Source organism: Haliotis asinina, chromosome 9 (assembly GCF_037392515.1).
Source record: "Haliotis asinina isolate JCU_RB_2024 chromosome 9, JCU_Hal_asi_v2, whole genome shotgun sequence".
Taxonomy (NCBI): Eukaryota; Metazoa; Mollusca; class Gastropoda; order Lepetellida; family Haliotidae; genus Haliotis; species Haliotis asinina.
In genome coordinates, this window is record NC_090288.1 from 21,924,933 (window position 1) to 21,950,580 (window position 25,648).

The following is a 25,648-nucleotide window of genomic DNA, read 5'->3' on the forward strand; positions in this document are numbered from 1 at the left end:
ACCATACACCGTCACCGATCCATCCGATGTTGCCCCTCCCGCGATGAAGGTATAGTTGCCGGTGTCGGAAACGGCAGCCTGGAGTCTGGTCAAGCGGTAGACGTTTCCGTTTCGTGTCATCACGTTCCGAGAATCCTGGGACACGGGAACGCCGTCCTTCAGCCACTGCCAGTTGGTTTCGACTGGTTGATTTAGCTGCGCAGACAACACGATAGGACCTCCTGCTTCAACCTGAGTGTCGCTCACACCGGAAACTATGGCAACCTGACCTGGAGATGTAGAAATGGTAACTGACCATTTAATTCAGACTTTTGGAAAAACTTAGAAATTTGAGTGTCCATTCAACTTTCGACTCACTCAACAATGTCCAACACGACCCGTGAAGATCAGGGTTACAATTGATCTTCAGCAACCCCTGATTGTCGTAAGAGTCGACTAACGGGATCGGGTGGTCAGGTTCGATGACTTTGTTGACATGTCATCTTGTACCATTTACGTATAACGATGTTCATGCTGTTAATTACTGGATTGCCTGGTCCAGACTCGATTATTTACAGACCGCCGCCATGTAGCTGGAACATTGCTGAGTGTGGCGTTAAACAACAAGAAAACCAAACATAGCGCTAATGAACATTCACTTGTCTTCAGTCGCTTAAAGAAACTATAGACGCGTCCAACACACATCAATAGAGGTCAGTACAATTACTTTTTCCACGTGGACAGTACCGTTCCGTACGCAATCTCTAACCCACTAGATTGTAACCTTGTTTGTGTGCTTAGCTTTTCGGTTCTTGCCCTTGTCGGTTCTGTTTTTTAACACCTGGCAAAAAGTCTTACCACCGTATTCCCACGTATCACAGCTTTAACCGCTAGTTTCTTACTCAAAGTTTACATCACATATTACGTTGTCGGTCTTTTTGTCTGGAACTAGGGTAAGTACAACTCCTTACCTGGATATTTTGTCATGACAGGGTAACACATCTTACCTGTACGTGATGGCATGACAGGCATGACAGGGTAACACATCTTACCTGTACGTGATGGCATGACAGGCATGACAGGGTAACACATCTTACCTGTACGTGATGGCATGACAGGCATGACAGGGTAACACATCTTACCATTGTCACATGTAGGTACTTGACAGGTTACTATCTGAGTGTCCAGTGGGTTTCCAGAACAGACCCTGCCGCCATTCACTGGAACGGGGTTGGTACATGTCCGTGTCCTCGTGTCCGTCCCATTCACAGACTGACCACACGTGGCACTGCACGCCCTCGTCGCCGACGACCACTCACTCCAGCCTCCGTTAACTGTGGCAGCAATCGACAATATATAATGAGACACTGGGTGGGGCAAGATGGAAATAGCTGGCCATACTTAAAAAGCAGCCGATTTTCTTACCTCGACACAGGTAACACTCCCAGCAAAGACATTATGTCATGACACAGGTAACGCTGTCATGACACAGGTAACAGTTCATACCTGGAAATCTTTTTCATGGCAGTGGTTAAACAAGGACAGATTTGCCGACTTCGTTGATACATGTCATCGTATGCCATTTGTGTAGGTCGATGCTCATGCTGTTGATCACTGTGGTATCTGGTTCAGACTTGATAATTTTCCGACTGCCGCTATGTAGCTGGAATATTGCTGATAGCGGCGTTAACGACAACCCAACTTACTTCAATACGGTCCCCAGGGAAACAGATATCCATGGTTGTCAACAATCTTGTCACAAACTACAGGGAAATAGATACCCTTCGCCAGAGTCAGTTTTGATCTTCAGTGCGGATATGAAATACCTTACTGACTAAAACATACGAGAAATTAGAAAACATTATTGATACAGCCGCAGTTGTGTGTCTATTTATCATCCTGAAAATTATAAGACCAACCTGTACCAATGCACGCGTCGAGGTGACACACTTGGTATCTCCTCTGTATGTAACCACCAGAACACGGTCTGCCACTGGTACTCGGCGGGGGGTTGTCACATGTGCGAGTTCGGTTTGCTTCTCCGTTGACAGAACCGCAGGATCCGGCGCAGACAACAACCCACTCGCCCCACTCACTCCAGCCTCCATCAACTGTACACACAGAGGGCAGTAATTACTGTACACAGACACAATGTCACTGTCACCAGCACCAAGTTCGGTCACACACACCCAGTAAGCGTAACACACACACACATACACACACACACACACACACACACACACACACACACACACACACACTGAGTAAGTGTCAGTGTCACAGACGCACACAGACTGAGTGTCAGTGTCACACACACACACACACACACACACACACACACACACACACACACACACACAATAAGCGTGACTGTCATAGTGCTACCTGTAGTGGGTCATGGTACTACTTGTGTTGGGTTATGTCGTTACCTGTATAGGATCATTCAGTTACATGTACTGGGGCAAGTGCTACTTGTGTTGGGTTATGTTGTTACCTGTATAGGATCATTCAGTTACATGTACTGGGGCAAGTGCTACTTGTGTTGGGTTATGTTGTTACCTGTATAGGATCATTCAGTTACATGAACTGGGGCAAGTGCAACTTGTGTTGGGTTATGTTGTTACTTGTATAGGATCATTCAGTTACATGAACTGGGGCAAGTGCTACTTGTGTTGGGTTATGTTGTTACCTGTATAGGATCATTCTGTTACATGTACTGGGACAAGGAGCTACTTGTGTTGGGTATGGTGTTACCTGTATGGGATCATTCAGTTACATGTACTGGGAAGAAGGAGCTCCCTGTGTTGGGTTATGTTGTTACCTGTATAGGATCATTCTGTTACATGTACTGGGGCATAGGATCATTCAGTTACATGTACTGGGGCAAGTGCTACTTGTATTGGGTTATGTTGTTACCTGTATAGGATCATTCAGTTACATGTACTGGGGCAAGTGCTACTTGTGTTGGATTATGTTGTTACCTGTATAGGATCATTCTGTTACATGTACTGGGACAAGGAGCTACTTATGTTGGATTATGCTGTTACCTGTATAGGATCATTCAGTTACATGTACTGGGGCAAGTGCTACTTGTGTTGGGTTATGTTGTTACCTGTATAGGATCATTCAGTTACATGTACTGGGGCAAGTGCTACTTGTGTTGGGTTATGTTGTTACCTGTATAGGATCATTCAGTTACATGTACTGGGGCAAGTGCAACTTGTGTTGGGTTATGTTGTTACCTGTATAGGATCATTCAGTTACATGTACTGGGGCAAGTGCTACTTGTGTTGGGTTATGTTGTTACCTGTATAGGATCATTCTGTTACATGTACTGGGACAAGGAGCTACTTGTGTTGGGTATGGTGTTACCTGTATGGGATCATTCAGTTACATGTACTGGGAAGAAGGAGCTCCCTGTGTTGGGTTATGTTGTTACCTGTATAGGATCATTCTGTTACATGTACTGGGGCATAGGATCATTCAGTTACATGTACTGGGGCAAGTGCTACTTGTGTTGGGTTATGTTGTTACCTGTATAGGATCATTCAGTTACATGTACTGGGGCAAGTGCTACTTGTGTTGGATTATGTTTTTACCTGTATAGGATCATTCTGTTACATGTACTGGGACAAGGAGCTACTTATGTTGGATTATGCTGTTACCTGTATAGGATCATTCAGTTACATGTACTGGGGCAAGTGCTACTTGTGTTGGGTTATGTTGTTACCTGTATAGGATCATTCAGTTACATGTACTGGGGCAAGTGCTACTTGTGTTGGGTTATGTTGTTACCTGTATAGGATCATTCTGCTACATGTACTGGGACAAGGAGCTACTTGTGTTGGATTATGTTGTTTCCTGTATAGGATCATTCAGTTACATGTACTGGGGCAAGTGCTACTTGTGTTGGGTTATGTTGTTACCTGTATAGGATCATTCTGTTACATGTACTGGGACAAGGAGCTACTTGTGTTGGGTTATGTTGTTACCTGTATAGGATCACTCTGTTACATGTACTGGGGCAAGTGCTACTTGTGTTGGGTTATGTTGTTACCTGTATAGGATCATTCAGTTACATGTACTGGGGCAAGTGCTACTTGTGTCGGATTATGTTGTTACCTGTATAGGATCATTTTGTTACATGTACTGGGACAAGGAGCTACTTGTATTGGATTATGTTGTTACCTGTATAGGATCATTCAGTTACATTTACTGTGACAAGGTGCTGCCTGTAGAGGAGCATCATGCTTCCTGTAGTATTCACAGTGCTACCTGTACCAGGGCATGACGTTACCTATATTGGGACAAGGTGGCAGCACACACTGTGCATCTTTGCTGTCAACTGCCTTTCCTGGACACGCAGCCCCACCGTTGGAAGGAGCAGGGTTGTTACACGCACGTGTTCTATTGTCAACACCATCAGCAACTCCACATGAAGCAAAGCAGAACCTCCGCCATGATCCCCAATTCGACCAGCTGCCGTCAGCTGTAGATACAATGTAGAACGTGGTGCTAAAAAACAACCCCCAACATATACCATACACAATTTGCAACCAGCAAACTCCAATACTCCATCAATACATTACATGCAACAAAGGCAGGTGTGTGGGTGTGTGTGTGCAAGAAACCCAATACTCTACCAATGCCTGACCAAACATGCAACCAGCTAACCAGACATGTACGAAGTCGCTGCCAACGCTTGATCTGCATAGCCACCGTCAGACCACTCGCTGTGTTACATTCTGCATAACTGTTTTTCTCTCGCACTAAGACTTTGGTGGGTTGCTATATATATTTTATGACCCATTGCCTTAGATTTTGTTTCATTTGTATTGTATTTGAAATCGGCAGTGTGAAATTGACTTGTGACTTTGTATACCTTACTCTCTTTGCTAAATAATACAATATTTGAATATTTTAGACTTGTCTTTGTTCTGTTTTGATGGTTCACAGGAGATTTCTTACACCCTTTGACACGGCACAATTCTTAAAAAACCGTAACAATACCCAACCAATACCATACGAAACAGACCCACTATGGGGTAGTGTGCATACAAGCAATAAAGGAAGGTTACCTGAAGAGTTCATTTCAAATAATGATTTATGCATCTATAACGATGTCTCTCACACTTATCTACATCCTGGGAATGGTACTTATTCTAGTCTTGATTTATCTGTCACTGACTCAATCCTCGTGAATGAATTTGAATGGTCCGTCCATGACGACCTTTGTGGAAGTGATCACTTTCCTACAGTTCTAACACCTGTAACCCCTTCTGATATTCCTCCGTCATCCAGATGGAATTTTAAGAAGGCTAACTGACCTTTATATGAAACTCTCTGTGCTGACAAACTTAAACCTGAACTTTTCACTGATGTTGCTGACGCTATAAAGTGTTTTACTGATGAGGTGAACAACAAAGCCAATGAGTGTATCCCTAAGTCCTCCGCAACTCCACATATTAGAAAACCGTGGTTCAACGATGATTGCAAACAGGCTCGGAAGGCACGGAAAAAAGCTGAACATTATTTCCGCCGCCATCCTATGGTCCACAATTTGAACAAATATAAAATTCTTAATGCTAAAGCTCGGCGTACTTTTAAGCAAAGTAAACGCCATTCTTGGCGAACGTATGTATCAAAGATCAATGCACGTACGCCGATATCAAAAGTATGGAACATGATTCAGAAAATCAAGGGTAAGGGCACTAAATCCAGCATTCAACACCTTCAAGATGGTGATCAGCTACTGACAAACAAATCCGATATCGCAAATAAACTAGGTGAAACCCTCGCCAAACACTCCTCTTCTTCAAATTATGTGCCTGAATTTCAGAAATATAAAAGTCAGCAAGAAAAGAAAGCTATAAATTTCAGTTCAAATAATGGTGAAGATTATAATGAAATATTCTCTATTCATGAGCTTCATACTGCTCTTGAACAAGCTCATGATACTGCTACAGGAGCTGATCATATACATTATCAACTCCTGAAACACTTACCAGAATCTTGCTTAGAAACCCTTTTAAATATATTTGATGACATTTGGACTTCGGGAAAATTTCCGTCTTCGTGGCGAGATGCTATTGTAGTCCCAATCCCTAAACCTGGACGTGATCATACTGATCCTTCAAATTATCGACCAATTTCTCTCACAAGCTGTGTTTGCAAAACCATGGAACGAATGATAAACAATAGACTAGTTTGGTACTTAGAGACCAATAACCTCATAACAGATATTCAGTGTGGTTTTCGTAAAAACAGAAGTACCATTGATCACTTAGTGCGTTTAGAATCATTTGTTAAAAACGCTATAATTAATAAACAACATGCAGTCTCTATATTTTTTTATTTAGAAAAAGCCTATGACACTACATGGAAATGTGGCATTTTGAAAGATTTGCATGACTTTGGACTGCGAGGCCGACTGCCTCAATTTATTTCCAACTTTTTAAATGACAGACAATTTCAAGTCCGAGTGGGTTCTACCCTGTCTGATCATTATAATCAGGATCAGGGTGTTCCACAAGGCAGCATTTTATCTGTCACTTTATTTAGCATTAAAATCAACAGTTTATCTAAGGTTTTAAATGATTCGATTGATGGATCACTTTTTGTTGATGATTTTAATATTTCTTGTCGCGGTAAAAATATGCGTACTATTGAAAGACAACTGCAGTTGTGTTTAAACAAAATTAACAAGTGGTGTCTTGAAAACGGTTTTAAATTTTCTAAATCGAAAACTAATTGTATACATTTTTGTAGAAGATATAAACTACATAAGGACCCTGAACTATTTCTCAATGGCACTCCCATCAAAGTGGTAAAGGAAGCTAAGTTCTTAGGTATAGTTTTTGACTCGCATTTAACCTTTTTACCGCATATTAAGTCCCTTAAAACTAAATGCCTGAAGGCCCTTGACTTGTTGAAAGTCATTTCTAATTGTAAGTGGGGAGGGAATCAAGCTACCCTCCTGCAACTTTATCGATCATTGATACGTTCAAAACTTGATTACGGCTGCATCGTCTATGGCGGAGCCTGCAAAAGCAACCTAAAACTTTTAGATTCTGTTCACAATCAAGGTCTAAGACTTTGTCTTGACTCATTTCGAACTTCACCCGTCGACAGCCTGTACGTTGAGGTTGATGAACCATCTCTTAAACAACGCCGTATAAAATTATCTTTACAGTATATAACCAAATTATATTCCAGCGAGTCAAACCCTGCATTTAACTGTGTCTTTAAGCCTCTGTATGAGGATTTGTATAACAAGAAGTCTTCCCTTGTTCCGCCTCTTGGACTAAGAGTGAAACCTTTCCTTTCTGCTGCTGGCATAGAGTTAGACAACATAGCTCCCTCCCGTCTGATTAGTTGGTTAGGCCACAAGTAGACCTTACACTGACTACATTTAAAAAAATCAGAAACTAATGAATTACAATATAAACAAGAATATAATCAACTAAAAAATAAATATTGCAATTACAAATCCTTATTTACAGACGGATCCAAGGACGGTGGCGCAGTGGCTTGTGCTACTGTCATTGGATCTAAAACAATATCTTCTAGATTACCCGATAGCAGTTCAATTTTCACGGCTGAAGCAAACGCCATATTGACGGCTCTTAAATATATTCAAAGACACCCTAAACATCAACAATATATAATCTATTCAGACTCTCTTTCTTGCCTTGAGGCTATTAAAAACGTATCATGTAAACATCCACTTTTAATAGAAATTATTCAATTATATAATGATCTTGCTACTGGCCAGTACGACATCGTCTTTTGTTGGTTACCCAGCCACGTTGGTATTACTGGGAACACAATGGCCGATCGTGCTGCGAAGGTAGCACTCAACAAATCTGTGACACCACTTCTTATCCCCTACTCTGATTATAAAGCTGTTATCAGATCTTATATCCAGGATATCATGCAGAAGAGGTGGGACACTCAAGTAGGTATCAATAAATTACATGCGGTAAAACCCTATGTTGGTTACACCTACTTGGGTTGTCAGTCCAGATTTGAGGAGGTCATCATCCGACGATGCCGTATTGGCCACACCAGGTATACACATCAATACCTATTGAAAGGTGAAGATCCTCCGTTTTGTATCCCTTGTGATGAACGAATCACGGTCAAGCATCTCTTGCTTGACTGTGTTGAGTATTCCATCACAAGGGATAAATATTTTACATCACAAACTTTGCAGGATCTTTTTATTAATCATAGTTCTCATTTAATTATTGCTTTTTTAAAAGAGTCAGATTTGTTGTCTGAGCTGTAAATAGATAAATATTTTACGACTGGAAGTTTCAATTAGTAACTGACATTGTTAGTGGCAGTATCCTCAAGGGGGGTTAAAGTACAGTAAAATTATTGTCCTCCCGAGAGGGTACGTAAGCTCCATAACATTCGAAGTAAATTAAAGCTCTCCACTGTTTTACTCGTAGCATACGTGTAGTTTTAATATATGGCTAGATATGACGAAATTGCTAACGGCTGAAGGGATGATGTAAATCCAGCTAGGGTCCATGCAGGTAGCAAAAGTACTGTAAGTCCCCATGGTCCCTAGTATGGTGATCTACCTTCAGTTGTTGGCAATCTATAGCCCGTTTTTATATTGTAGTGTTCTCAGTAATTAAACTGTTTTAGATATCATTACTAGATTTAAATGAATGTCTGTGATATACTAGTGATTTTGCTGTTCTTTGTCAACAGAGTTTAGATTGTTTCAAGTATTATTGATATATATCATGTTTTTTGTATTGTTCTCGTCACAATATGGCTGAGATACTGCAGATGTGACGATAAATATTAACTCACTCACTCATACGAAACAGGCAAGCAATAAAGCCGAAGCCCAACTAGTACCACACACTGTCATCATTACAAACATCTTACCAAACACTGTGACAGTTGCCTCCGACTTCTTTCCGCCGACGGTGAAGGTATACGTCCCTGAGTCGGCAACTCCTGCCCCAGTTATAGTTAGCCCGTATGAATCCCCGTTTTCGGAAAACTTGACATTGTCCTTCTCAGTGAGAGCTACCCCGTCCTTCTGCCAGGTCCACCCCGTGTGGCCGGCGGTGGTCAACGCCGCTGTCAATGCTACAGTTTCCCCAATAGGGACGCGGACATCTTGCAAGCCTTGCCTGAAAACAACTGAAAATAATACCCGAATATTAGAAAGGGAGTCACACAGACCCTTCTCCTTTTGATAGCAACGCCTAACATATCTTACTCAGTCATTCAGACAACCACAGGTAACACATCTAACCAGGACATTCTGGATACAGACAAGCAACGTTATAAAACCTGACCAATCTGTCAATACTGTTGTCTGGACAATCTGGAAGCAATCAAAAGGTCTTACCTGGACATTCTTGAACCTGACAGGTGATGCTGTTTATCTGGGTTCTCTCCCCCTCACATGGTCTGCCTGTACCAGCTGGAACAGGATTGGTACACGTCCGCGACCTCGTGTCTGTCCCGCTGACCGCTACACCACAGTCGGCGTCACAGACCCTAGCCCATGTCGTCCACAAGCTCCACCCACCGTTCACTGCAACATACCAAGTGTGATACTCCAGGACTCCTGGAAGATGGATGTTACCTGGCACTGACGTGGTGGATGCAGCAGCCGTGTTAGATCTCATGGAGGCAGATAGACGCACACACGTACACACAAACACACACAGCAGACACACATACAAACGCGCAATGTCAGACTCAAACAGAACCCCAAGACAGTGGGGCCACCACATTAATTTCAGCTGATATCATTGATGATATGGAAAGACGGTTTTCCAAACCTGGACATATTATATCAGGACAGGTAACAGTTTGAGTGTCATCTGAAGCTCCGACACATTGACTTCCGGTGCCACTGGGAACAGGGTTGGTACATGTCCGTGTTCTCGTATCCGTCCCACTGACGGACTGACCACAGGTAGCACTGCAGGCCCTCGTCGCCGACGACCACTCACTCCAGCCTCCGTTAACTGTGGCAGATTCAAGATATGAAAATTGAAGAGCACAAAAGAGGAGCGTCATATATTTACAGTCGCTGTTAAAGATAAACGGTAAAGATAAAGAGAAATGTACATTTGTTGTTACAAACTCTCCACATTTAAAACAAAGAAACACAACTTGTCATCCACATACTCGAGTACATCACCACCCAAACATGACCTGTTGCCTCTCTACTGGAGTACATCACCACCCAAACACGACCTGTTGCCTCTCTACTGGAGTACATCACCACCCAAACACGACCTGTTGCCTCTCTACTGGAGTACATCACCACCCAAACACGACCTGCTGCCTCTCTACTGGAGTACATCACCACCCAAACACGACCTGTTGCCTCTCTACTGGAGTACATCACCACCCAAACACGACCTGTTGCCTCTCTACTGGAGTACATCACCACCCAAACACGACCTGTTGCCTCTCTACTGGAGTACATCACCACCCAAACACGACCTGCTGCCCCTCTACTGGAGTACATCACCACCCAAACACGACCTGCTGCCTCTCTACTGGAGTACATCACCACCCAAACACGACCTGTTGCCTCTCTACTGGACTACATCACCACCCAAACACGACCTGCTGCCTCTCTACTGCAGTACATCACCACCCAAACACGACCTGTTGCCTCTCTACTGGAGTACATCACCACCCAAACACGACCTGTTGCCTCTCTACTGGAGTACATCACCACCCAAACACGACCTGTTGCCTCTCTACTGGACTACATCACCACCCAAACACGACCTGCTGCCTCTCTACTGCAGTACATCACCACCCAAACACGACCTGTTGCCTCTCTACCGGAGTACATCACCACCCAAACACGACCTGTTGCCTCTCTACTGGAGTACATCACCACCCAAACACGACCTGTTGCCTCTCTACTGGAGTACATCACCACCCAAAGACGACCTGTCGCCTCTCTACTGGAGTACATCACCACCCAAAGACGACCTGTCGCCTCTCTACTGCAGTACATCACCACCCAAACACGACCTGCTGCCTCTCTACTGGAGTACATCACCACCCAAACACGACCTGTTGCCTCTCTACTGCAGTACATCACCACCCAAACACGACCTGTTGCCTCTCTACTGGAGTACATCACCACCCAAACACGACCTGCTGCCTCTCTACTGGAGTACATCACCACCCAAACACGACCTGTTGCCTCTCTACCGGAGTACATCACCACCCAAACACGACCTGTTGCCTCTCTACTGGAGTACATCACCACCCAAACACGACCTGTTGCCTCTCTACTGCAGTATATCACCACCCAAAGACGACCTGTCGCCTCTCTACTGCAGTACATCACCACCCAAACACGACCTGCTGCCTCTCTACTGGAGTACATCACCACCCAAACACGACCTGTTGCCTCTCTACTGCAGTACATCACCACCCAAACACGACCTGTTGCCTCTCTACTGGACTACATCACCACCCAAACACGACCTGCTGCCTCTCTACTGCAGTACATCACCACCCAAACACGACCTGTTGCCTCTCTACTGGAGTACATCACCACCCAAACACGACCTGCTGCCTCTCTACTGGAGTACATCACCACCCAAACACGACCTGTTGCCTCTCTACCGGAGTACATCACCACCCAAACACGACCTGTTGCCTCTCCACTGGAGTACATCACCACCCAAACACGACCTGTTGCCTCTCTACTGGAGTACATCACCACCCAAAGACGACCTGTCGCCTCTCTACTGGAGTACATCACCACCCAAACACGACCTGTCGCCTCTCTACTGGAGTACATCACCACCCAAACACGACCTGCTGCCTCTCTACTGCAGTACATCACCACCCAAACACGACCTGTCGCCTCTCTACTGGAGTACATCACCACCCAAACACGACCTGTTGCCTCTCTACTGGAGTACATCACCACCCAAACACGACCTGCTGCCTCTCTACTGGAGTACATCACCACCCAAACACGACCTGCTGCCTCTCTACTGGAGTACATCACCACCCAAACACGACCTGTTGCCTCTCTACTGGAGTACATCACCACCCAAACACGACCTGTTGCCTCTCTACTGGAGTACATCACCACCCAAACACGACCTGCTGCCCCTCTACTGGAGTACATCACCACCCAAACACGACCTGCTGCCTCTCTACTGGAGTACATCACCACCCAAACACGACCTGTTGCCTCTCTACTGGAGTACATCACCGCCCAAACACGACCTGTTGCCTCTCTACTGGAGTACATCACCACCCAAACACGACCTGTCGCCTCTCTACTGCAGTACATCACCACCCAAACACGACCTGTCGCCTCTCTACTGGAGTACATCACCACCCAAACACGACCTGTTGCCTCTCTACTGGAGTACATCACCACCCAAACACGACCTGTCGCCTCTCTACTGGAGTACATCACCACCCAAACACGACCTGCTGCCTCTCTACTGGAGTACATCACCACCCAAAGACGACCTGTCGCCTCTCTACTGGAGTACATCACCACCCAAAGACGACCTGTCGCCTCTCTACTGCAGTACATCACCACCCAAACACGACCTGCTGCCTCTCTACTGGAGTACATCACCACCCAAACACGACCTGTTGCCTCTCTACTGCAGTACATCACCACCCAAACACGACCTGTTGCCTCTCTACTGGAGTACATCACCACCCAAACACGACCTGCTGCCTCTCTACTGGAGTACATCACCACCCAAACACGACCTGTTGCCTCTCTACCGGAGTACATCACCACCCAAACACGACCTGTTGCCTCTCTACTGGAGTACATCACCACCCAAACACGACCTGTTGCCTCTCTACTGCAGTATATCACCACCCAAAGACGACCTGTCGCCTCTCTACTGCAGTACATCACCACCCAAACACGACCTGCTGCCTCTCTACTGGAGTACATCACCACCCAAACACGACCTGTTGCCTCTCTACTGCAGTACATCACCACCCAAACACGACCTGTTGCCTCTCTACTGGACTACATCACCACCCAAACACGACCTGCTGCCTCTCTACTGCAGTACATCACCACCCAAACACGACCTGCTGCCTCTCTACTGCAGTACATCACCACCCAAACACGACCTGTTGCCTCTCTACTGGAGTACATCACCACCCAAACACGACCTGTTGCCTCTCTACCGGAGTACATCACCACCCAAACACGACCTGTTGCCTCTCTACCGGAGTACATCACCACCCAAACACGACCTGCTGCCTCTCTACTGCAGTACATCACCACCCAAACACGACCTGTTGCCTCTCTACTGGAGTACATCACCACCCAAACACGACCTGTTGCCTCTCTACTGGAGTACATCACCACCCAAACACGACCTGCTGCCTCTCTACTGGAGTACATCACCACTCAAACACGACCTGTTGCCTCTCTACGGGAGTACGAGTAAACCTGCAGACTGAGATCTACCGAGGAAACCACAGTTACCCACAATCTCACCTACTGCTGGGATCTACTGAAATACACAGTCACCCTCAAAGACACCTACTATTGGGATCTACCAAAACTAGAGTCATCTAAAAAGGCAGCTACTATTGAGATCTACTGACATACAGCCACCCAAAACGTGACCTACCATGGGGATCTACTGAGATACAGTCACTCGAAATACCAACACAGGGCGGCACATCACATGGTAATGTAACCTACTACAAGGAACACATGGTAATGTAACCTACTACAAGGAACACATGGTAATGTCACCCATTACAGGGAACAAAGGGCGGCACGTCACATTGTAATGTCACCCATTACAGGGAACAAAGGGCGGCATGTCACATGGTAATGTCACCAACTACAAGGTACACAGGGCGGCACGTCACATGGGATTATGTCACCTACTATTGGGAACACAGGGCGGCACGTCACATGGTGTTGTTGTCTCCTCTGTTGCATCGCCAGCGCAGTCGTTCCCACCACTTGCAGGTGTGGGGTTGTCACAGGTTCTGTTCCTCTTCCTCTGCACTGTGATGTTGTTCCCACAGGTAACAGTACACGACCCCACCCACTCCGTCCAGGCACCCCAACCGCCGTCCACTGAACATACAAATATCACAGGGGTTAAAGTACTGGAACTTCAGGTTATATATGCATATACATGTGATATATTCTAGTATATTGTTTAACGATGAAAGCAGCTATTTCCTTCATGACTGCGATCTGTGTATCGGTCTACGAGATTAAGATACATGGACATGCTTCAAGTCAGAGAGTCTGGCGACCCGGCCCCGTTACCCGTCCACGACATGCGGATGTTCACAGTGGCCATAGAATACAAGAACATCGTCACGGACGTACCCACCATATATTGAGCCGGGTGTGAGTGAGTGAGTGACTTTCGCTTTACGCCGCTTTTACCAATATTCCAGCAATGTATCGATAATGACGTAAGAAATGGGTGTCACACATTGTACCCATGTGGGGAATCGAACCCGGGACTTGGGGATGACAAGCGAACGCTTTAACCCCTAGTATACCCCACCCACCCCCGGGTGATAGACACACTAAGTATCAGCTCACAGTTATACGGTACACATGTTCACGAGTGTAAATATAACGACTACAGTAGTGGTTACAATCACGTGACGTCATGTTTTACCAATCACTGTGACGTAACCCGCCGACGTATGGCCTTCAATTCTGAACGTGTAGGCTCCGCTGTCGGCGTCGGTAACTTGATCTACAGTAATCGTGTTGTTGCCCTTGTCGTGGTAGATCTTCACTCTTGTGTCGGGGTGAAGAGCTTTGCCCTTCTGGAGCCATTCCGCCTTGGAGTGGACGCTCTCGTCCACGTCAGCAGTCAAGGTTAATTTCTCCCCAGACCGAAGCGTTACGTTCTTTGGCCCAACCAGAACTGCGGGAACAAAAACATTTGTTTCTCTTATTTGACACAAGTTTGTCTGTCGACATCGATATTTCATGACATTTATAGTTACGAACGTCTGCATGCTACCTCATTGACATTGTGTCCCGACACTGGTACGTGTTAGTCAACGGAATGGAGAGGCAACGGCTGGCGTAAAGTCACTTCAGTTTGCATCAACAAATTATTCACTTGACTTCAGAAAACACAGCTTCTGTCTCACTAGGTTGTAAATAGTGTACTCACTTAAACACTTGGGCAACGTGGAACAGATTGTCGTATTGGTCTGCACTCGCTCCCCGACGCACTCGGCCCCGCCGTTGCGTGGCCTCGGATGGTCGCAGTACCGGACACGTCGTAATTCACCGGCAACGTTGACACCACAGGTTGCCGAACACGACGTGGTGCGCCAGCTCGTCCATTCATCCCAGCCTCCATCGACAGGTCCTGTATTTAATGACTGGTGTATAACATGGTGATAAGAGAAGTGTCTATAGGAGACTACCGCTTAGCACATTGATACCTTCTACCGTCTACAGTGGACTGCCGCTTAGCACAAGGATACCCTCTCCCGTCTACACTAAATTGCCGCATTGCACAGGGATACCCTCTACCGTCCACTGTAGACCGCCGCTTAGCACGTTCATGCCCCTACTGTATACAGCAGACTGTCGCTTACAACAGGGATACCCTCTACCGTCTACAGTAAGCTACCGCTTAGAACAGGGATAATTCTACCGTCTACAGTAAGCTACCGCTTAGCACGTTCATGCTCCTACTGTATACAGGAGACTGGCGCTTGGACCAGGGATACTCTCTACCGTCTACAGTAGACTGCCGCTTAGTACGTTCATACACCTACCGTCTACATTAGACTGTCGCTTAGAACAGGGATACCCTCTCCTGTCTACTGTGGACCGCCGCTTAGCACGTTCATGCCCCTACTGTATACAGCAGAGTGCCGCTTAGAACAGGGATACCCTCTACCGTCTACAGTACACTGTTGCTTAGTACATTGATAATCCTAACGTCTACAGTTGACTGTCGCTTAGCACGTTCATGCTCCTACTGTCTACAATAGACTGCCGCTTAGCGCAGGCATACCCCTATCGTATACAGTAGAATGCCACACAGAACACATGAAACTGACACTCAGTACATGGATACGCATACCGTTTCCAGTAAGCAGACACTCAGTACCCTGGATATAGATACCGTCTACAGTAAACCGCCGCTCAGTACAGGAGTGCCTGCTTTGATTTCAATGATACAAAATCTCTATACCACATATCTTTTTTTTTTTGTGATTCGTGACCGTCTAACATGCATCTGTTAATAGATGTGTCTGTATTTGATGTTATCTCTAATCTGTAAGTGGTGCCTAAAATTTGTCAGATTACATTTACAGTTGACGTACAGACTATAAGTGTGGACACTGTTGGTACCTACCAGTTTCACAAGATCCCAGGTTGCACACCGCAGTGATGTTTTCCGACGCGCTTCCATCACAGTCATTGCCGCCATTAGCTGGTGCCGGATTGTCACAGGTCCGATTTCTGGCCCGCGTCCCTGGGAGGTTGTTCCCACAGGTGGCGCTACAAGTTCTCTTCCAGCTGGTCCACACGCTCCAGCCGCCGTCAGCTGTGGTAGTAGTTAGTGGTTGTATTGCATACATATATCAACTTGTTTACAGAGGCAGTATTGTATACGGGGTCTCTGTCATGTACCACCAGTCAAACGTTTAGACTCACTTTAAGCCCTCACTTTATGTTATGTAGCTATATATGGTTACATCGAAGATGATTTTCTCATCTAACTTGAGAGAATTAACAAACATTCTGTAGATGAACTGTCCTTGGATAAAAAAAATAAGCCATATATTCTAGAAGTACATATAGATAATATTGTGCATAAGGCTATTCAGAACGGCCATAATGAAGATGTTAATGAATACTGATGATGTTGATGATGATGGCGACGTTGACGTTGTTGACAGTGATGACGGGGAGGAGGATATTGTAAATATTCTTGTACACAAGGCTACTCGTCATAATGCAATTTCTGATGAAGCACGCTCTTTCAAAAACCTTGAAATTTTAGAGAAAATTCATTAAAATTCTTAAGACTCATTACGGGATTAAGAAACTCCATCAAATTATACAACCCAATGGCTGGTCTCAAAAGTTGAACACATTTTATCCAGTTTATCCAAAACTGACACAATGACATTATTTCTAGCCCCAAGGGACTTTACTATCAACATCTAAAGCCGTTTCCTACTCTTGATGCATATGTCCCATTTCCAAAACGTGTTTTATTGCCATTGTTGATATTAGATACTTAGATTATACACCCACAATCTAACCTCTTTTCCCGATGAACAAAGTTCACGAAAATATTATCTGTAAAACCTTCTTAAGATGTAATGAGTCATACCACATTCTACGTCAATCATCTCTTGTCAGAAAAAAAGATGTTAAATATGTTGTTTTCCTGCCATGTTGAGTTTGAATCTGATTTTGTATTTGCATATTAGTTTACAATACATGCTCTTGTACCACCACAGTGGTTTATGAGAATTTAATTCAATTGAATTGATAATGCGTCGAATTGCTGAAAAGCATGTGCAAATGTTTTGGGTTTTTTAAAGACTTCAACAATATTCACCACGTTTCATCATTTACTGAAGTCAGAAAAAATAACAATCTTTCCACGTTACGAATTTGTTTAACAATATCATCATGACATCAGGTCATCATCATGACATCAGGTCATCATCATGACATCAGGTGATGTGTAAACAGTACTTTTAAAACGAACATCTACACTGGTAAGTCTAAACTTTTGATTGGTGTTATATACAGGGTCGGTATCGTTTTCTGGGTTGTGCTACATATAATGCAGGTGTGTTTTAGCCTACACAGGCTGTGTTGTATATCCAGTAACTATGGCGCCATGTCACACACATCACGCCTTCTAGTACATCCTGTCACGCACTTCGCATTACTCTCATTAAGGAAATAAATCGGTGTTGTGACGATATGCCTTACCTACAACCACCAAGTGTCCCTCGGCTGTCTGCCCCTCTATGCTAAATGTGTATGCGCCGGTGTCACCAACTGTGAGGTCGCGTAGGGTCAGTGTGTGGTTGGCGTTGTCTTTGACTATGCCCACTCTGCTACTATCATGGAGAAGATGGCCGTGGCGGTACCACTCTGCCGCTCCCGTCACTGACGCTTTGGTGACGGCGTTCATTGTCATCACCTCACCGGCTCGCAGTGTAAGGTTCTGAAGCCCGCTAAGAACTGGAAAGGCACAACATATATCTGGAAGCTTTGAGGCAGCCATTGTGTAACCGATTAACCGTCTGACAAGTCATGGTATAACGAGGTGTTCTTTGGTAGAAGTGAGTCACTACCAAACAGTGTTGTTGTTGTAGCAGGGACGTCATACTTGTTGTACAGACACAAATGTTGTTCTTGTACTAGGTACGTTTTACATGTTGTACAGACAAGTGTTCTTGTCCTAGGTATGTCATACATGTTGTATGCACACACGTGGTTGTACTAGATGCGACACACATGTTGTAGAGACACAAGTGTTGTTGACGTACTGGGTACGCTGTGCATATTGTACAGACACAAGTGTTGTTGTACTAGGTACTTCATACATTTGTACAATCACAAGTGTTGTTGTACTAGATACTTCATACATTTGTACAGTCATAAGTGTTGTACTAGGTACGTCATACATTTGTACAGTCACAAGTGCTGTTGTACTAGGTACGACATACATTTGTACAGTCATAAGTGTTGTACTAGGTACGACATACATTTGTACAGTCACAAGTGTTGTTGTACTAGATACTTCATACATTTGTACAGTCACAAGTGTTGTACTAGGTACGTCATACATTTGTACAGTCACAAGTGTTGTACTAGGTACGTCATACATTTGTACAGTCATAAGTGTTGTACTAGGTACGACATACATTTGTACAGTCACAAGTGTTGTTGTACTAGGTACGACATACATTTGTACAGTCACAAGTGTTGTTGTACTAGGTACGACATACATTTGTACAGTCACAAGTGTTGTTGTACTAGGTACGATATACATTTGTACAGTCATAAGTGTTGTTCTACTAGGTACGACATACATTTGTACAGTCACAAGTGTTGTTGTACTAGGTACGATATACATTTGTACAGTCATAAGTGTTGTTGTACTAGATACTTCATACATTTGTACAGTCATAAGTGTTGTACTAGGTACGTCATACATTTGTACAGTCACAAGTGTTGTTGTACTAGGTACGTCATACATTTGTACAGTCACAAGTGTTGTTCTACTAGGTACGACATACATTTGTACAGTCACAAGTGTTGTTGTACTAGGTACGATATACATTTGTACAGTCATAAGTGTTGTTGTACTAGATACTTCATACATTTGTACAGTCATAAGTGTTGTACTAGGTACGTCATACATTTGTACAGTCACAAGTGTTGTTGTACTAGGTACGTCATACATTTGTACAGTCATAAGTGTTGTACTAGGTACTTCATACATTTGTACAATCACAAGTGTTGTTGTACTAGATACTTCATACATTTGTACAGTCATAAGTGTTGTACTAGGTACGTCATACATTTGTACAGTCACAAGTGTTGTTGTACTAGGTACGTCATACATTTGTACAGTCACAAGTGTTGTTGTACTAGGTACGTCATACATTTGTACAGTCACAAGTGTTGTTGTACTAGGTACGTCATACATTTGTACAGTCACAAGTGTTGTTGTACTAGGTACGTCATACACGTTGTGCAGACACATGTTTGTCAGCTGACACGTACTGATACACTCGGGCAGTTCGCACGTGGTGGCGTTTCTCTCCACTCTTTCCCCTTCACAGTCTTTCCCGCCATTTCTTGGAGTTGGTTTGTCACAGTAACGGACACGTCTTGACACTCCGGCCACGTTCACGCCGCACGTGGCTGAGCAGCTGACTATATGCCAGGTGGTCCAAGCGTCCCAGCCGCCGTCGACTAAAACAAATAAACATACATGATGAATATATTACTGAACAGCAGGAGAAATATGACACAATGATGACTGGTACTGACAATCTGGTGTGTGGAGGGGAACAGAAGTGTGTAGCTGGCACCAGGAAAAATAGGTGGCCACGCTCTGCCTTCGAAGAATACTCCGGAATCCCGTCGCCTCAGACGTCTGTGTCACCAGTCCCCGCCTGCCCGTATCCTAGCGTCAGACATAAATTAGACATGGCTGTAAAAACTCATTGAAGAACGTAACTTGATATCGGAACTCACCTACTACTGTGACTGTGCCTTTTGTGGATTTTCCTCCAATAGTGAACGTGTATTCTCCGTCGTCTGCGTAGGTCGCCCCGGTAACACCCAGTGTATATTTCCCGGAACCATCTTGTCCAAACTTCATCCTGTCACTCTCCGCTAGAACTCTGCCGTCCAGCGACCACTCTCCGGCCGATGAAGTTGTTCCGCTGACTTCGGCGGTCAGAGTGAAGTCGCCTCCACTCTGGACAGTGACGTTGTTCAGCTGCGTGGTGAAGCTCACTGTAAACACATATTATACTGAGGTGGTCAAAGGTTTGAAATGTTTCTGCTTGTCGAACATCAGATGTCATGAATTCATATCTTGTGACACTGCTTGGTAAGCTGGATTATGCGTCTGGTGTCTGATGTCTGGTGTCTGATGACTGGTGTCTGATGTCTGGTGCATGATGACTGGTGTCTGATGTCTGGTGTCTGGAGTCTGATGTCTGGTGTCTGATGTCTGGCGTCTGGTGTCTGATGTCTGCTAACTAATGTGTACCGCCCTAACATTCCGCCCTACAGATTACTAGTGGCAGTCTCTGCACCCATGCACGCTCGAGTCCATCAGTATTATGTACTACTGGCAATGTGCGGCACTACACATCTGGCTGTATGTACCGACCGCCAGCACCAAATAGTTTGCATCACTGTGTATACTGAAGAAACATCACCTTGGTTAAATCAGTATGATGAAGATGTATAGCATGAACTATGTGTAATAAGCTGGTGCACTTCAATGTGCTAAAAGTGTATATCGTCATACATACTGTGTGAGAACATGGTGAAAAGGTGAGAGCAACCTGTCTCACCGTTTCGCCTGTCGCAAACATTGTACAGGAAAGTCACTTGTTCACAATAAGGTGAACACGTATCTTAAAGTAACATTTATACCAAGCTTTCATACCTTTCAAAGTAACCCGCATTTAACACATCTCAGTCTGACGTATCATAAAGTTACATGTATCTCAAAGTGACACGGATCTAAACGTGGAACACATTTCAAACTCACACGTGTCATAAAGTAACACGTTGCTGGAAATAACAGATAGTATAAGCATGATGAAGCTTTCCACGTGTTGAGCCCCACAAAGTACGAAGTAAGGAGACGACGGTAACAACGTGTCAGTTACAATGTGACGGTGCTAATGTCAGTAACAAACGTGTCGGTAACAATGTGTCGGTGGCATTATGTAAGTAACAATGTGAATGTAACAATGTATCAGCAGCAATGTGCCAGTAGCAAAGTGTCAGCAACAATGTGTCAGGAACAATATGTCAATCGTATGTACTGGTGATATTATGCCAGTAGCAATGTACTATTAACAATATGTTGGTAACAATCTGTCAGTGACATTGTGTCGGTGGCAGTATGTCAGTAACAATGTGTCCGCGACATGTCACTAACAGTGTGTCAGTGACATGTCAGTAACTATGTGTTGGTAACAACGTGTCGGTGACGTGTCAGTAACAATGTGTCGGTAACAATATTTCAGCAAAAATGTCTTGGTGACGTTATGTCGGTAACAATGATTGTTGGTAGTCACCACAGGTGGAAGTGTCACACTGAACGGTTCTCTGGTCTTCAGCGTTCCCAGAACAAGTGCTTCCGTTATTGACAGGGGCTGGATTGCTGCAGGTCCTGGACCTCGTGTCCGTGGCGGTGGCCGAACTGCAGTCGGACGAGCAGCCCAGCGTCCATGCCGCCCACTCACTCCATCCACCATCAACTGAAAAATGTATCAAAATTTTAACAGTATGGTCTTAAGTCGCTTTTAGCCTTGCAGGAACATTGCCATGGTAACGCGAGCAGGCATGGGCTAGACATACATTGCCTATGTAGTGAAGAACCTGGCTAGGGGGTTCACACCCTGGTTGTTGATGAGAACGTATTTGCAGCTTCTTAACTCACCATACACAGTGACTGTTCCCTCGGAGGTCTTCCTGGCGACTATGAAGGAGTATTTCCCGGAGTCGGCCAGTCTCGCTCCAATGACTTCCATTCTGTAGGAACTATCACCACTGCCGAACTTGATCCGGTCATTCTCCGTAATGGCCACCCCGTCCTTCATCCAGCGCCACCCCGAGTACCCACTGCCCACCAGAAGGACAGCCTGGCTGATGTTATCCCCCTGGCGAACTCGGATGTCTTTCAGGCCGTCCAAAATCTCAGCTGTAATGAGAGACGTGGAATTACTGAAGGGAAAAAGTTATCAATGATGAGGGGTGTGTACTGGGTGACTGTGAGGTCAACAGGGTGGTGAGAATTGATCAACATCCCCGGTGACGTATTTCGATAGAGATCCTCACCTAACGATGTGTGATAAGCTAGTTAGGTGTACAATAGGAACACCGCGTGCTTTCTCACCTGTCACTGTGACGTAGCCCTTTGTAGATTTGCCTCCAATGGAGAATGTATATTCCCCTTCGTCTGCTGTCTCAGCTCCGATCACATTCAGAGAATATTTCCCGGAACCATCTTGCACAAACTTGATCCTGCCACTCTCTGTGAGCACAGTGCCTCCCTTTGACCACTGCCAGTCTGTCTTGTCTGTGTCGCTGACCGTTGCGGTCAACGTAAAGTCGTCTCCACCGCGAACCGTCACGTTATTTAACTCTGTGGTGAAGCTGACTGCAAGGACAAGGTGTCTGACTCAATGCTATACTCCGGGCCGCCATGTAATGATCAGAAATATTTCTAGCTGAAATACATGTTTGACTGATGATCGGCGTGATTGTTACAGCTGTTTGAGGGTGTGTGGCAGGAACTATGTCAACGGTTGTCTTTTGTCGATAGTTTATGCAAGGTAGTTTGTATATCATGCATCTGACGCCTAATGCTATCAGTGTAGATTAAATATTACATCTGATGCTCTATTTGTATACAGCGTCTAATGTCTGATGTTGTCTATGGATATCGCATCTAATGTCTGATGCTCTCCGTAAATAGAGCATCTAATGTCTGATGCTGTCTGTGGATGTGGCATCTAATGTCTGATGCTCTCTGTAAATAGAGCGTCTAATGTCTGATGTTTCTGTGGATATGGCATCTAATGTCTGATGCTTTCTATAAATAGAGCATCTAATGTCTGATGCTCTTTGTGGATACAGCGTCTAATGTCTGATGATCTCTGTGGATATAGCATCTAATGTCTAATGCTATCAGTGAACATTAAATTTGCATCTGATGGTCTCTGTGGATATAGCATCTAATGTCTAATGCTCACTGTGGATATAGCATCTTATGTCTGATGTTTTCTGTGGGTATAGCATCTAATGTCTGATGTTTTCTGTGGGTATAGCATCTAATGTCTGATGCTCTCTGTGGATATAGCATCTAATGTCTGATGATCTCTGTGGATATAGCATCTAATGTCTGATGCTGTCTGTGGATATAGCATCTAATGTCTGATGATCTCTGTGGATATAGCATCTAATGTCTGATGCTCTCTGTGGATATAGCATCTAATGTCTGATGCTGTATGTGGATATAGCATCTAATGTCTGATGCTGTATGTGGATATAGCATCTAATGTCTGATGATCTCTGTGGATATAGCATCTAATGTCTGATGCTCTCTGTGGTTATAGCATCTAATGTCTGATGCCCTCTGTGAATATAGCGACTAATGTATGATATTGTGGTTGGGTATTCTGCCTGACGTCTAATGTATGGTATTGTGGTTGGGTATTCTGCCTGACGTCTAATGTATGGTATTGTGGTTGGGTATTCTGCCTGACGTCTAATGTATGGTATTGTGGTTGGGCATTCTGCCTGACGTCTAATGTATGGTATTGTGGTTGGACATTCTGTCTGACGTGTAATGTATGGTATTGTGGTTGGACATTCTGTCTGACGTCTAATGTATGGTATTGTGGTTGGGCATTCTGCCTGACGTCTAATGTATGATATTGTGGTTGGGCATTCTGCCTGACGTCTAATGTATGGTATTGTGGTTGGGCATTCTGCCTGACGTCTAATGTATGGTATTGTGGTTGGGCATTCTGCCTGACGTCTAATGTATGGTATTGTGGTTGGGCATTCTGCCTGACGTCTAATGTATGGTATTGTGGTTGGGCATTCTGCCTGACGTCTAATGTATGGTATTATGGTTGGGTATTCTGCCTGACGTCTAATGTATGGTATTGTGGTTGGACATTCTGTCTGACGTCTTATGTATGGTATTGTGGTTGGGCATTCTGCCTGACGTTTAATGTATGGTATTGTGGTTGGGCATTCTGCCTGACGTCTAATGTATGGTATTGTGGTTGGGCATTCTGCCTGACGTCTAATGTATGGTATTGTGGTTGGGCATTCTGCCTGACGTCTAATGTATGGTATTGTGGTTGGGTATTCTGCCTGACGTCTAATGTATGGTATTGTGGTTGGACATTCTGCCTGACGTCTAATGTATGGTATTGTGGTTGGACATTCTGTCTGACGTCTAATGTATGGTATTGTGGTTGGGCATTCTGCCTGGCGTCTAATGTATTGTATTGTGGTTAGGCATTCTGCCTGACGTCCAATGTTGTTTGTGGATGTCTGCCAGTGTTGTCATATAGCACAAATAAGAGAGATGACACACATAGTGTATTCTCTTGTATTGTATCTGTAGCATTTGTTTGTATTCATTCATTACTGTTCTAATGTAAGCTTTCTGTGAAAATAGGTTTGTCAGACAAAACATTTGGGCTGGAGGCTTCTAGTAATGTAGACCCGTGAAGATTCTGGTCAGAACTGATCTTCAGTGATCCATGCTTGTTGTAAGACGCGACTAACGAGATCGGAGGGTCAGGCTCGCTGGCTTGGTTGACACACGTCATCGATTATCAGTAGTGTAAATCAATTCTTATGCTGTTGATCACTGAATAGTCTAGTTCAGACTCGTATATTTACAGACCGTCGCCATATAGTTGAAATATTGCTGAGTGCAGCATAAAACTAAACTCACTCACTTACTCGCCCTAACATGGTAATATAAATCTTGAACCTTGAAAATAATGAACAGCACAGCAAGCTTACCATCGCAGGGAGCGACTGATGTACACGCCCCAGTCTCCGTTTCACTGTTGTTTCCTACACATTCCGGCTTTTCACATGTGCGCGTGCGCTCTCTGTCTCCAATGATATTGACTCCGCAGGTTGCTCGACATCGGAGTTGACTCCACTCTGACCAGTCGCTCCAACGCTCTGTGCCGAGAATCAAAATCTACAGTCAAAAACTGAAAACCCTTAATCCAGACTAATATATTGACCTGATTCCTGACAGTAGTACTCAGTCGACAGAACATGATAAATGAGCTAAACACCTCGAGGTTCAATGTATAACGTGGTTCTGACTACCATTGTGTTTGGGCTTTTCTGATGTCTCATCCCTTCTCC

General features: G+C 44.6%; 1 protein-coding gene across 1 annotated transcript in view; it reads right to left on the minus strand.

The window, feature by feature from the left end:
- The window catches only part of LOC137297165 (SCO-spondin-like), a 77,455-nt gene that overhangs the window by 38,820 nt on the left and 12,987 nt on the right, over positions 1-25,648 (minus strand). Inside the window, exons 4-21 of the mRNA XM_067829178.1 lie at positions 25,289-25,456; positions 22,635-22,898; positions 22,179-22,439; positions 21,814-21,996; positions 20,246-20,509; positions 19,769-19,960; positions 17,963-18,217; positions 16,362-16,553; positions 15,159-15,359; positions 14,649-14,903; positions 13,892-14,086; positions 9,798-9,986; positions 9,359-9,547; positions 8,887-9,147; positions 4,277-4,468; positions 1,899-2,090; positions 1,122-1,313; positions 3-269 (exon numbers count right to left, since the gene is read on the minus strand). Of these exons, the coding sequence (XP_067685279.1) occupies positions 3-269; positions 1,122-1,313; positions 1,899-2,090; positions 4,277-4,468; positions 8,887-9,147; positions 9,359-9,547; positions 9,798-9,986; positions 13,892-14,086; positions 14,649-14,903; positions 15,159-15,359; positions 16,362-16,553; positions 17,963-18,217; positions 19,769-19,960; positions 20,246-20,509; positions 21,814-21,996; positions 22,179-22,439; positions 22,635-22,898; positions 25,289-25,456 (3,912 nt within the window). The remainder of the gene's footprint in view (positions 1-2; positions 270-1,121; positions 1,314-1,898; positions 2,091-4,276; positions 4,469-8,886; positions 9,148-9,358; positions 9,548-9,797; positions 9,987-13,891; positions 14,087-14,648; positions 14,904-15,158; positions 15,360-16,361; positions 16,554-17,962; positions 18,218-19,768; positions 19,961-20,245; positions 20,510-21,813; positions 21,997-22,178; positions 22,440-22,634; positions 22,899-25,288; positions 25,457-25,648) is intronic.